The sequence below is a fragment of the Lytechinus pictus genome, chromosome 3 (assembly GCF_037042905.1).
Source record: "Lytechinus pictus isolate F3 Inbred chromosome 3, Lp3.0, whole genome shotgun sequence".
NCBI classification, from domain to species: domain Eukaryota; kingdom Metazoa; phylum Echinodermata; class Echinoidea; order Temnopleuroida; family Toxopneustidae; genus Lytechinus; species Lytechinus pictus.
In genome coordinates, this window is record NC_087247.1 from 1,441,565 (window position 1) to 1,455,554 (window position 13,990).

Here is a 13,990-nt window from a genome sequence, read left to right on the forward strand (position 1 = left end):
GCTTAAAAAAGAGTTTGGTTACAATAGGAACGATGCGATAAAAAAGAATTATTTTATTCCATATGCATGTGTATACACATTTGCATACATTTGATTCAAAAAGTGTTGCAGTTTATGTTACAAGTTATAACGGTATTTCAAAGAAATCAGTAGAGGAATATTTCTTTCAGTTTCCACCACGACAGCATCGACAACAGAGTCAATAACGACAACTGCACTTACAACTACTCAAGCTGAATCAACAACAACTGCAACATCAACCTCTAACTCTACACCGATAACAACGATGACGATTGCAGATGACATTACCACATCTCAAGAGACAGCTACAACAGAGGCTTTTCAAACCACTACAGAATCCGATGCAAATACTTCCGACAGAACATACACAACCGAAAGAGAATTGACGACAGCACAGTCGTCAACTGTTTCTCCCACCTCAGAGACAATACTGACCACAACCGCAACTACTTCTGGTGGAATAAGCACCACTGGAATAGATATAACGACAGCACCATCCCCGACCATATTCACTACTTCAGAGCAATCAACCACCACAGTTGCTGAGGCAGTTACAATAACTGCTCAAACTTCTACTGAATCTGTTGCAACTACTTCTGGTGGAATACGCACCACTGAAATAGACGCAACGACAGCACTATCTCCGAACATTTTCACGACTTCAGAGCCACCGACCACTGTGACAGCTGCTCAAACGTCTACAGAATCTGATGGAACTATGTCTGGTGGGATAGTAACCACTGACATACAAATCACCACGACGCCATCACTGCCTTCCCATATCACTTCAGAGTCGTCGATGGCCACGACTGTCGATGAATCGACAACAATAATACTTCAAACATCTTCGGAATCTGTTGCAAGTACATCCGGTGAACCAGGGACCACTGACGAAGCAATAGCAACAACACTTGAGACAGTTTCCGCCCCCTCAGTGCCACAGTCGACTATAACCACAGATGGACTGACAACCATTCAAAGTGAACCAAGTATGACAAACCCTACTTTTTCATTTGTCAATCACCTTCAACTCATATCATTTCATCAAAGATATAACTACACGCTCACCTGGAATTCTTCCATTCTGTCACTTCATTCGCCGCTCCTCTCTCGAATCCTCGCAATATTCAGTACATATTTCATTGAAAAATATCATTTTGCAATCTTTTACTCCCCTCTTGTTTGATGTATATTTTGTTTAAGATTTTAAAGAATACTTTATTAGTCTTGTCCAACACGACTTCCTCCAATTTTCTATTCCCATTCTCCGTGTAACCCTTAATCGTCTGACATAATGTGCAGTTAAAATTGCTTTTGAAATTATATTTTGGTTGAGCAGTGGTCCTACTCTTCAACATGTTCATTCTTGAATTATCTTTCCCCACATTCATAACCTTCAACTATATTTATACTGTAAGAAATAACATTGCTCATTAAAAAGTTCGTTCTCTCTTCATTACATTTATTTATTATTACATTATTTTAGAGTCGGGAGTTCATAAATCTCAACTTCTTCATGTTCTTATCGGAATGCACATGAATGCTCCTACCTCCATCTTCTCGGGCGATTTTTCACAAAGTTTTATTATTTTATTATTCATTATTGTATTTTTTTTCTTCTTCTCGTCTCACGATTCTGAAAGGGGTTTACCCAATATTGGTTGAAGAGTGAAGATACATGTTTGTCTGGTAAAACATTGCAAAATACTGTGTAAATCTTACGCCTAATTGCTTCTTTTATTACCCAACTCTCAAGTAGAATTTTTATTTTTATTTTATTTGTAGCTCCTCTCAATATTCAGTTTATTTTTCATGAAAAAAAATTCATTTTGCAATCTTTTATACGTGCCTCTTTTCTTGCGTAGATTTGCCTTTCACCTATTTTACTCGACAACCGTTATATTCTTGCATACTAATATTCGTCCCAATATTTGGTAATATGTATTTCACTTTTCTTTTCAAGAATGTTTATGCATTCTGGAGTATACTATGAAAGCAAAAAAAAACCTCGACACAACACAAATAATTTGATACCATATTTATGTGTTAACATATTTGTTAACGCTTGGATAATCAGGAGGCTTTTTTTGCTGCACTGTAAAAGATATTGGGTAAAATTTTTAGACCACAAGGGTAATAATGTGTCCAACCAATTTTGGCAGTATGTTAAAAATCCGGGAAGCATATTATCCAGTAAGGTTAAAAAATAAGCAGCAATTACTTTACAATGGGCAAAATTTTCATCACACTGGTTAAATAAAAATGCCCAAAAGAATGTCCAATGTTGGTTGGACACATAATTACCCTCATGGAGCACTTTTACCCAATATTTTTCAGGGTAAGTGATGTAAAGTTTGATTTGCGTCAAAGTAAGGCATAGCTGCAATTAATGAATGAAAATGCCAATGATGTACTCCTATGAAACATATTTGAAAATCACTTTTCAATGAAATTTAACTTGAGAATGGATACTAAAAAGTTAAACAAATCCAATATTAATTATACAAAATGAGTTTTGCAATGGATTTTAATGCAACCCTTGTAGAATTATGAGATAATTGACATCTGGATTCATCATTGGCACAAATCAAAAGTTACATCACTGCAAATAATACGATGATGATGAAGATGATGATCCACAGCATTTACATGTATATTGCACCATATTTCTGTTACAAAACATTCATAGGCGCAGGCTCATCCAATTAAGCTAATTACTACTTATCTACCTACTGATTATCCAAGCGTTAAGACATACACATAAATTTGGTATCAAATTATTTGGGAGAAGATATTCTTTCCAGCCATATATAAGGACTATGTGTTCATGACATATTTTTTTCCTTAAATTGGGGATATGTGAGATGTCAAGTTTTAATCTTTTCCATCTTCATCATGAATAATACCCCTTCCCATATATTAAAAAAACGCCTTTTCGATCTGCCGACCAGGAAATAAATGGGAACGATTGGATTTTTTTCCAGCAACACCCCGTCTTAGCAAAGCTAGATCAGCACATTTAATGTAAATTGAATTTCATCTATTATGCTCATACTCATTCCTATTATTCCATGCAAAATCATAATTCATAATCAATATTTTTTTATCTGACAGGGCCTGGATTGTATGTAGTATATCAAGCACCAATCTATTCGGAAACTGGTCATTTGAAATATTTCGTGTGTAGAAAAGAATACAGCAATAGATAATGTGATAAGATTGTGCTTTTTGACATTCTCTTGCTCTTGCAAGAAACCGTGGTAACTGGGAGGAATTGAAATTAATTCAATATTGTATTTTCTACACAATACTACCACGATTCTATTTTTTCATCGGGTATTTCATCTCATATCCGTAATAATAATAATCTGAACAGGCAATTGGTCTAAACCACGTAATGTGACCAAAGATAATTCCAACCACTGTCAGGACAATGGAAAATATGCCGTGATCTTGACATCTGACATCGCCGCAAGCCGGGAATATTACCCCGAGCTGTAAATAGTTCAAAAACCGTTAACGGCTTGATGGGCGGGGCTTGAATAAATGGCATGGAGATTTTAACAGTGCGCATGCACGCAATTATAAATCACCTTTATTTTGATAATAATTTCTCACTGGAAGACAGGAATTCCTTATTTTTTATATGTCCAATTACATTTCTTATCTGTTGTATTTAATGATAATACCGATGACGGATATAAACCCAATATATACGACCTTCGATCGGAGGTTAAGTCATGCTTTCACCATGACTGCATTCCTGACTGAGATTGATGAGTTTTTTTTGGACAGCTCTCCTCACTTAATGCACATGTAATTATTCTCAGTGATTTCAACATGCACATCGATCAGCCTACGCTACCTGCAGGTCCACAGTTCCTGAGTGCTATGGAGGCTTCAGGATTTCAGCAGGATTTCGGTTGTGTGTCGACTTCGGCGACACACAACCGAAGACATACGTTGGACTTATAGTAAACTCAAGAACGTCTGATGTTCTTCAACACTTGACTTTGGTAAACAAAGGCATGACGGATCACTGTGTTATTAAGTGTAATATCAGCTTTGTGAAGAATAAATCACAAAAGGTAGTCATTAAGTCCAGGAACTATCGTCAAATAGAAGAATATACATTTCCTTCAGAGCTTAGAGTGGCATTATAGGTCCACGTGTCTCTGGGGACAATAGTGTAGTCAGTCTATTAATAATGCCTTGGATCAGCAATGTCTTGTTTTAGTTAGGATTGAGAAAATGACACCATGACTTTGTGGTCCGTGGTATAATGATCACGTCCATTCACTAAGGATCGAGGGAACGAAGGAGATTAGAAAGAAAATGGATGAAGTCCAAGTCTGAAAGTGATCATGAAGCTTATTTAAGACAGAATAACATATTTAATGTAGCATTATTACGGGAAAAGAACAGCTATATTTCGATGATCAGCTGTTAGATGCTGACTCGAAATCTTTGTATGCTATTTTACATGATGGATCGTTTATACATTACTAAACCATCATGATTATACTCAAATGGGTCATTTCTTAGATTTTACTGAAGTGAGTGAGGCAGATGTGAGATAAGATGGGAATGTTCACTTTACCCTATGCCAACCTGGCTTGTCAAACGTAATCTAGATGTTCGTCTGCCTTCTGTCACGAAGACGATGAATTGCTCATTACAGTCTGGTCGTTTTTTTTAAAGGAAGCTATTAGTGTTACTCTTAAAAGACGAACTGTAGATGCTACTGAATTTAGTAATTACAGACTTGTCTCTAACCTTGCATATGTCTCCAAACTCATTGAGACGGTTGTGCCAATCAAACCTCTTTCGTATTTAGATACTTGTGATTTTTTTAATAGAATTTTCAATCTGCATATAGGTGTAATCATAGTGCTGAAACTGCTTTGTTTCGAATTAAGTATGACTTCCATAAGGCATATTGAAGTAAACATGGTGAGGTACTTGTCCTGCTGGATCTAAATTCAGCTTTTGATACAGTTGATAACAACATTCTGTTGAATAGACTGTGCTCCGATTTTTTTTTCTGTTTCTGGCACGGTGCTTCAAAAACTGTTTGTCATTTTGCCTCCGACGAAGATTCTGCTAGGGTCGTAAGCTTAGGCCCCCTTTGACTTTCTTTTTTTTCAATGGACCAATTATCTGGAACAAGTTACCACTTTCTGTTAAACATGTTAAATCTAGTCCATCATTAAATATTTTTAAAAAGAGACGTAACACCCAACTTCTCAGTAAATATTATAATAATCTAAAATATGTTAAAATTTGTATTTTCCCCTTTTATGCTCAATGATTATCTGGTACACAGTATATATTACATCACATATTTAACAATATTATATACTCAGTTCCTAGTTTTTGTAAAGGTGGCAGCACAAATAAGGCTTTGCCTTTCTAGTTGTCTCCTCATTCATTTATAAATTTGTACTTTTTTTCAAATGTTTTCCAGATGTTATCTTTGCATTATTTTATGATTTTCCCATGTAATGTATGTCAACTTTGTATGTACCACGTTTTTGTTCTTTTTTTATGATGAATGAAATAGCTGCTATTAATCAAATCAAATGGTTTCGGTCGTTTCTTACCGATCGACATTTCAGTGTTGGGAATGAGTTGGGAATGAGAAGTGAGATTAGTATCCATTGGAATATGGCGAACCTCAAGGGTCCGTTCTCGGGCCCCTGCTTACACTCTGTATATCACACCACTGGGTAATATCATAAGGAATCACGATATCCAATATCACATTCATGTCGATGATATTCAGATATATCATAATTTTAATCCTACGAATAGAGATAGTTTGCACCATGCAATATCAATTATTGAAAGCTGCACTGATGTGAAGCAGTGGATGGTGTTGAACAAGTTGCAGTTAAATGAATAAAACAAAAACAGAGGCACTGTTACCTGTTTCCCCCAAACTTGGTCATCATCTTAAACATACCTTTTCACTGTCTGTTGCTTTTCTTTACAAACAGTGACCGTACCTACTACTACTACAACTATTTCATCACCTACCATTTCAACACCCATCACTGCTACTTCAACACCCATCACTGCTACTTCAACACCCATCACTGCTACTTCAACACCCATCACTGCTACTTCAACACCCTTCACTGCTACTACTTCGGCACCTACTTCTCAATCGGAAACGATGTCTACCTCATCATCAAACTCACCATCCTCACCAACAGAAACCAGTAAGAAAATCATTCTGTAGGATAAGCTGTTAAATGATGCTGGTGATGGAGATGATGATGATGATGATGGTGATGACAATGGTGATGATGATGGTGATGACGATGGTGATGGTGATTATGATGATGTATGATGATGCTGATGTGATGAAGATAATGAGGCGGATAACGGTGATGATGATGGTGGTGGTGATGATAAGGATGATGGTGATATGGTAATGACAATGATGATCATCGGATATTTCATTCTAGCCACACTAAATAGTATTCAGGTAATATAAGCCGACAATCAATTTGATATTGTTTTCGTTTGCTGTCATTGGGTTTTGGTTTTTTTTTTCAAACAGTGAGCACTGATACTAGTATATTACCATCTACCACTGGAACTACTACGGCATCTACTTCTCAATCGGAAACGATGTCTACCTCATCATCGAGTCCAACATCGAGCTCGCCTTCCTCACCAACAGGAACCAGTAAGAAAATCATTCTGTAGGATAAGCTGTTAAACGATGCTGGTGATGGAGATGATGATGATGGTGATGACAATGGTGATGATGATGGTGATGACGGTGGTGATGGTGATTATGATGATGTATGATGATGCTGATGTGATGGAGATAATAATGAGGCGGATAACGGTGGTGATGATGGTGGTGGTGGTGATGATAAGGATGATGGTGATATGGTAATGACAATGATGATCATCGGATATTTCATTCTAGCCACACTAAATAGTGTTCAGGTAATATAAGCCGACAATCAATTTGATATTGTTTTCGTTTTCTGTAATAAGGTTTTGATTTTTAACAAACAGTGAGCTCAACTACTACCTTAGCTACCACTGATACTAGTATATTGACATATACCACTGGAACTACTACTACGGCATCTACTTCTCAATCGGAAACGATGTCTACCTCATCATCGAGTCCAACATCAAGCTCGCCATCCTCACCAACAGAAACCAGTAAGAAAATCATTCTGTAAGATAAGCTGTAAATGAAAAATAATACTAATACTGCTACTTCTTCTACTATTATCACTACTACTAATAATAATAGTAATGATGATGATGATGATAATGATGATGATGATGATGACGATGATGATAATAATGATAATAAAAATAATAATAACAATAATATTGATAATAATAATAACATGCTGATGATGATGATAGAGGTGGTGGTGGCGATGATGATGATAATGATGATTTTGGAGTTGTTGATATTGATGAGAAAAATAATGATGATGCTGCTGCTGTTGAATATGTTCACGATGTCTACGAATGAATATGCAATGAACAAGCAGATAGCATAGTCCCGCTTATTATTTTATATTTAATATTATAAAATATTTATCTACAATTTGCCCTCCAAGGATAGAAATGAAAATGGATTGACTCCTAATCTAAATTGTGTGATAATCATTTCTGCAACTTATGTTGTTATACGAGAGACAATTCATGCACACATAAATATGAAGATTTCATGTAAGAAAAAGGAAAGTGGGACATTATGTCATCAGTCAACCAATAATATTGCATATTCATGACAACGTAGTGCGTATGAATACTTTCACAAAATATTGCTTAACTTTAAAATTCAATAACTATTCATTTAGGTAAAAGTATGTTCAGCTCGTATTCCCTCTTCAACCATCGGCCCACCTTAACTATCTTTCCTCAAATTTACACCCAAAGCCTATTCATAAACATGATACAGATGTTCGCAAAGTTATGGACGACTTTAAACACGTTTGAAGCATGTTATTAGGTGCCAAAAGCGCTATACGTAGGCATGGAAGAGATATTATTTAGCACAAGAAATGGTCACTAGTAGTGTTGAAAGTCATTCGTAACCCTACGAACATTTCCACGATTCACCACCCTGTCATTTTTCATCATTTTTCTAATATTATGTAGACAACAAAATATTTCAAGTTACATCAATTATGAACGTTTATATGATTTATTTCCATGAGATAAAATTTTCTTCGTAGTCTGTATTACAACCAATGATCATTGGGCGTACCTGGGAAGGGCAAACGTTTTTGACAACTGAAACAAGGCATCATTTGTTGAAGCACCTTCCCGCCATTCTTTCAAAAAGGAAATACAATGACACCACAACACGGTCAGGGAGTGCGAAAAATCGTTTATTAATAATTCTAGCACTAACAAAGTTACCAAATTACGTTGGTATTGATAGCAATGGATTATAATTTTCATTAACAGACTGTACAGTGCCTAATAATGCAACGGTGAAATCCGGCGAAGGATGCCAGCCTGGGGACACTGTCGCATCGGGCGCAAATTGTACCTTCGTATGCAAGAATAATAAAGGAAATATCACTTGGAGTTGCACCGCTGGAGGATCGTGGCACCAACCGGTTCCAAATTGTGCAAGTAAGGGTTTATTTCCAATTCGTCTAATGCCAATTGGGCGTTGTGGCGTGCGCCTGTAATCCAAGCTATATGGGGAAGTTACAAATTGATGCAGAGGTTCGAGGTTCGAGCCCTGGTTACGTCTTTCGGATGGTGACGTTAAAGGTCGGTCCCAGACGTAAATAATCATATCTGATTGATACACGTCTGCCAAAACTCAAATACACACACACACCAATTCGTCCAATTGCCAACTCGTCTACAATCATTGGTCTACCATCAGTTCGTCCACTCACCACATGGTCTACTTTCATTTAGTCTAATGTCATTCCGTCTAATAACCAGATGGTCAAAAAGCCATTTAGTCCATATACCATTTGGTCTAATTGGACCAAGTTTTAAATTGTGCAACATAAATGAAAATGAAATGGAAATTAGACCAACTGGTTATGAAACGCCATGGTCATAGACGAAATGGTCATTAGACGAAGTGATGATTGGACCAAATAGGGGGACTTCAGATTTCGATGAGAGTTCATTTTTCCCACATCGAGTGTTAAAGCAAACGTATTTTATAATGATCATTTTCTTTCATCAAAGGGGAAGTATTATTAATCATAAATATACCTTTCCTATTCCAAATAGTGCATGAGGCTTGCAGAAATCAGCCCTCAAAAAAATTGATGATATATTTTCAGTCCATATTTTCGCCTTCATCGGTCCTCCATCGAGCTACCATGTGTGTGACGCCACACCCCTTACACAGCTGACAGCAGCTAATACTGCAAAATGAGAATTGGTCAGTAAATCTCAGTTGGTGCGAGAGATAGACCTGCCACAATTCCACTGCTCTGGTGCAAAATAGCCAATACTGTGAAGTCCAAACTCGGGATTTAAAGTTTATAATTCAATAAAAATGAGTCAAATATGACAACTACTGTTTACTACAGTGCGGATCAAAAAAAAGTTTACACTTTGAAAAAAATCCTGTAAAATTATACATTTGTTATATCCTGAACACTTTTCCAGATTTTAACATTGGTACAAGTCCATTTAATCAAATGACGATATAACTGTCGAAAAATATTTCCGCTTGAGTGAGCACCACTTACTTTTGAAAAGTTAGTGAAAAATGATTTGCGCAGAACTTTGAAATAGTTATGCGAATAAAAGTAGACCTTAATCATGAAGAACACGTAGAGTTTAGCTATTAAAATTGATTTGAAGATATCTTTTACCCTTTTTGACTTGTTTCCTTGCCCAAAACACTTCGAAGAGAGCATTTCACCCCACCCCTCTCCCCCACACACCGAGGCCATCATGAAGATATTTGCTTTACACTGAGCTGTGATTTACATGGAATGGCTTAAGCTTGATTTTCATTTTGTTAATCATTGCCAAGCTTGGGAAAAGTGTGGAGAAACAAGTATTAAATGAAAAATGAAATGTAAACACACTTTCAATGATAAAAACTGAGTGAAATAATGCTGGATATGTCTGATTTAAACTTTTGTTCAGATTCAGTTATGTCCTCAGATCCAGCTGGCGCAAAAAGGGTAAAGGTTGTGCTTACTAAGTGCTGAAATTTCGATTTGGGTGGCAAAATTGTTACAAAATGCTTTAATGTATCTGTCTTATTTCAACTGACTAAAAGTGCAAGGGAAATGTATGAAAAATGTTTCGCAGGGTAAGTTTGATTTCGCCGTTTCCCCTTAACACAGCGTGAAAACGAGCATTTCTGCGCAAACAGATTTCTGCGAGCTTTACAAAAATGGACAGTGCTCACTCAAGTGTAACATTCTGACAAAACTTTTACTTTCATTGGATAGATGAGACCCAAACCCAAGATTATATGTGAAAAAATTACCCACATGTTGTATATTTTTTAATTCCCAGGGCTTTTTCAAAGTGTAAACTTTTTTTTGATACGCACTGTATAGTGTATGAGGATGTCGAAACCAGGAATCTAATATCTAATTACATGGAAAAAACGGTAAAAACGTGGAGGAAAAACAATACAGCAAGGTAAATGCATGCATTCATTCATCTGGAGGAGGTTGGTTGTGTATTGTGTGGCGTCATCATTAAGACCGTATCCGATCACGTTTTTCTGTATTCAGGGGGATGAGAAGGGCCTGGGAGAAGTGCATTTCTCGCTTTTCCATGACATCTATAAGACTTTTTAGTGACATTACAAGACAACACATTTCCATTCATATACAACTTGTCTATAATTATTACTTATCATGAATTTTCTTCGGGTGGCTACTTTATTAACATTATCTTGAAGGTATGGACAACTTATTATTTTTACCTGCCAAATCAACAACGGAATACTAGATTTTAAAAAATGTATTACTGTGCATGATCTCTTGCATTTGTTAACATTCTGTGTTATCCAATCGATTTTGTTTTAAATACATAATAAAAGGAGTTTGTTTGCTATTTTCCTAAAAACAGGAGATGATGTTGATCCTTCATAATAGTATACTGTTTTCTTTTCTATGCAAACAATTCGTAGGCATGTGTTTATAATGTACAATAAATTTGTGTTTGTGAATTATGATACCAAGTAGTAATTTATTTTCATTTTTCAATTTTGGAATGAAGATTTACACGGCAATATTGTTGTCAGGCCAACCATGTCTACCACAAGTACCACTCTCGTCGACGATAATGCAACCGGGAGAAAAAGGCGAGATGTTTTGCCTTCGAACAACGCAGCCGTGACATTAGTACAAGAAACGGTAAGAAATCATGAAAAATCATACAGTCCTGCTCTTAAACTTTTGCACTGATGCAGAGTTATGAATGTGTTTGTGAGAATTTTTTATTTACTTTTTTTATCATTTATGTATTCATTTATTTGATCATTCATTTCGTTTTTTTAATATGACTGTTAAAGAGTTAATGATAGGCCAACAAAAAAATGAAAGAAATGACTATAAAAGAGATTCTTTCATCTCAGATTAGAATTAATTCATAAAATAAAATTAAACAAAGTGAACGGCCATGTAAAGTTATATGAAGAGTTTAGTTGCAAAAGGGGTTAGGTCCACTTTAGACCATTCCGAGAAAAACCATGTTTTTTATTCTCACTTATTGCAATATTCTTATGAGAAACTAAATTGTCATGATGTACTAACCTATCATGTGAACCATAAAATTGGGTATAAAATAAATCTACCTGTCTTCAATTTTTTTCTATATATTTTGAAAAAATTATCATTGTGGACCTAACCCCTTTTGCAAGTAAACTGAAATGAATCCAATCTCTTTTGATTAAAAAAGTGATTTTTCTTTGCCACTTTCATTCACTCTTTCATTTGAATTTCAAATTGTCTTTGGTATCATCAGAGTGACTAAAAATTTAGAGGTTTAGAGACAGAAAACAATAACATTTATGAAAAATGGACCTAACCCCTTTTGACAAATGAGTTCTTCAGAAGAGTTTAGTTGCAAAAGGGGTTAGGTCCACTCCAAGAAAATCATTTTTTTAATTCTCCCATATTGCAATATTTTTTATGCGAAACTGAATTTTGGTATAAAAGAAATCTACCTGTCTTCATATTTTTTAAGATATTCTTTTCAAAAAAAAAATCTGTGTCGACCTAACCCCTTTTGCAACTAAACTGAAATGGACCTAACCCCTTTAAAAAAAAAAGGTGATATTTTTTGCCATTTTAGTTCACTTTTTAATAGGAATTTCAACTTTTCTTTGGTATCATCTTGTAGAGCTACTAAAAATCTATACATTAAGACATAAAAATCGAATTTGATGACAAATGGACCTAACCCCTTTTGCAAGTGAGCTCTTCATATGTGAGTCAAAATAAGTATGCAATTAGTAATTTGATGATGTCATACAATATCTTTTGATGGGAAGAAATTTCAATTTTTTCGTTGTTTTTTCATGATTTATTATGTGATTAGAATATCTCTATAGTAAGGAAGTAAGTTCCAGCAATGAAATACTTAACCTTTAATTTTTTTCCCAAGTGCTCTAATACAGTCCTTATAAAATTAAGTCCGACGACACAATGAGTAGGTGTCAGATATAGGCTCATAGGACTAAATGCAGTACTGGTATTAATTCTGAAGAGTTTGCAAGAGGAATATCAAGCGAATGGAAAGAAACTGTATGTACTTTGCGGATTTGGAGAAGGCATTCGACAGGAGTCCCAAAGAAGGAAATGGATTGGACGCTAAGAGAAATATACCAGATGCAATTGTTAGGGCAGTGACGAGTTTGTATGAAGGAGCAAAGACAAAATTGAGAGTGTCTGAGGAGCTTGTTGTAAAGGAGGATGTACATAAAGGGTCTGTATTTTCGCCATTGATATTTGCAATTGTGATTGATGTGGTTTTGGAGAGTGCAAGAGAAGGTTTAATGAGAGAGATGTTGTATGCTGATGACTTGGTTTTGAGCGATGTGTGGTTTGAAATAATTCTTGATTAATAGGAAGAAGAGTGAGGACTTGGTGCATATGTTGGGTTTGGAAGAAGCAGGGGACCGGTTGGCAAAGGCGAATGGGTTACGGTGGTATGTGCACGTGCTAAGGAGGGATGACGGGCATACTTTAAGAAGGGCTTTTGGGTTAGAGATGGGTGGGTCGAGGAGGAGGAGATGGCCAAAGAAGACATGGAAAAGGCAAGTGGATGAGAAGAGTAGGAGGGTTGGGCTTGTTACAACCGATTGTGTCGCAGCAACGCATAATGTGGTAGATTGCGACATTATGCCAAGACCGTCCAACGCATAATTTCGTCACCTTTGTAACGCATAACGTCACATGTCGCAACGCATTATGCAGAGGAGTGGGCCCGGTATCGAATCCATTATCAGAAGGGGGTGGACATGTATTTAACCTATTTTGCGAGAGAGTGAAGCAATTGAGTACCTCTTTATGGTGTTTTAAATACACCATATTTCAAATACAAATTTGACTATAGGCCTTTTTTTTCGTTGTTCATGACGTTTTAATAAAATAAATTATATTTCATGTTGGTAATCGGAATTTTTATCGTAGGAACAATAATGTCAAACCGCAAATTTCCCGGGGGTGGGGGAGCACGTAAAAATAATTACATGGTTCTACTAAGCTGCATGGTGGGGGGGGGGGGCAAAATGGTTTTCCTATCAATCTGACCATTGGATATTACTGAACAATCGAACAATGTGCATGAAATTCATGGGTCAAGATAATGCCTGATAAAATATATACTAAAACTAAGTATCCAAAGATCTAGCATATTTCAAAATTTCCTTGAACATCTTTTGTTGTTTCGTTTACCCTTCTTAAGGGCACTGGCCCTTCACCACCTCTCCTCTTTGATTTACATAGCTTTCATCGAAACCGAT

At 36.1% G+C, this 13,990-nt stretch overlaps 1 protein-coding gene across 4 annotated transcripts in view; it reads left to right on the forward strand.

Moving 5' to 3' along the window:
- The window catches only part of LOC129256034 (mucin-3A-like), a 33,282-nt gene that overhangs the window by 11,545 nt on the left and 7,747 nt on the right, over positions 1–13,990 (forward strand). For 2 of the 4 annotated variants that reach the window (XM_064096125.1, XM_064096127.1), the window contains 6 exons: positions 171–1,010; positions 6,021–6,245; positions 6,590–6,718; positions 7,060–7,212; positions 8,482–8,652; positions 11,242–11,378. In XM_064096125.1, the coding sequence (XP_063952195.1) occupies positions 171–1,010; positions 6,021–6,245; positions 6,590–6,718; positions 7,060–7,212; positions 8,482–8,652; positions 11,242–11,378 (1,655 nt within the window). The remainder of the gene's footprint in view (positions 1–170; positions 1,011–6,020; positions 6,246–6,589; positions 6,719–7,059; positions 7,213–8,481; positions 8,653–11,241; positions 11,379–13,990) is intronic. The other 2 variants (XM_064096126.1, XM_064096128.1) reach the window with 2 other exon arrangements.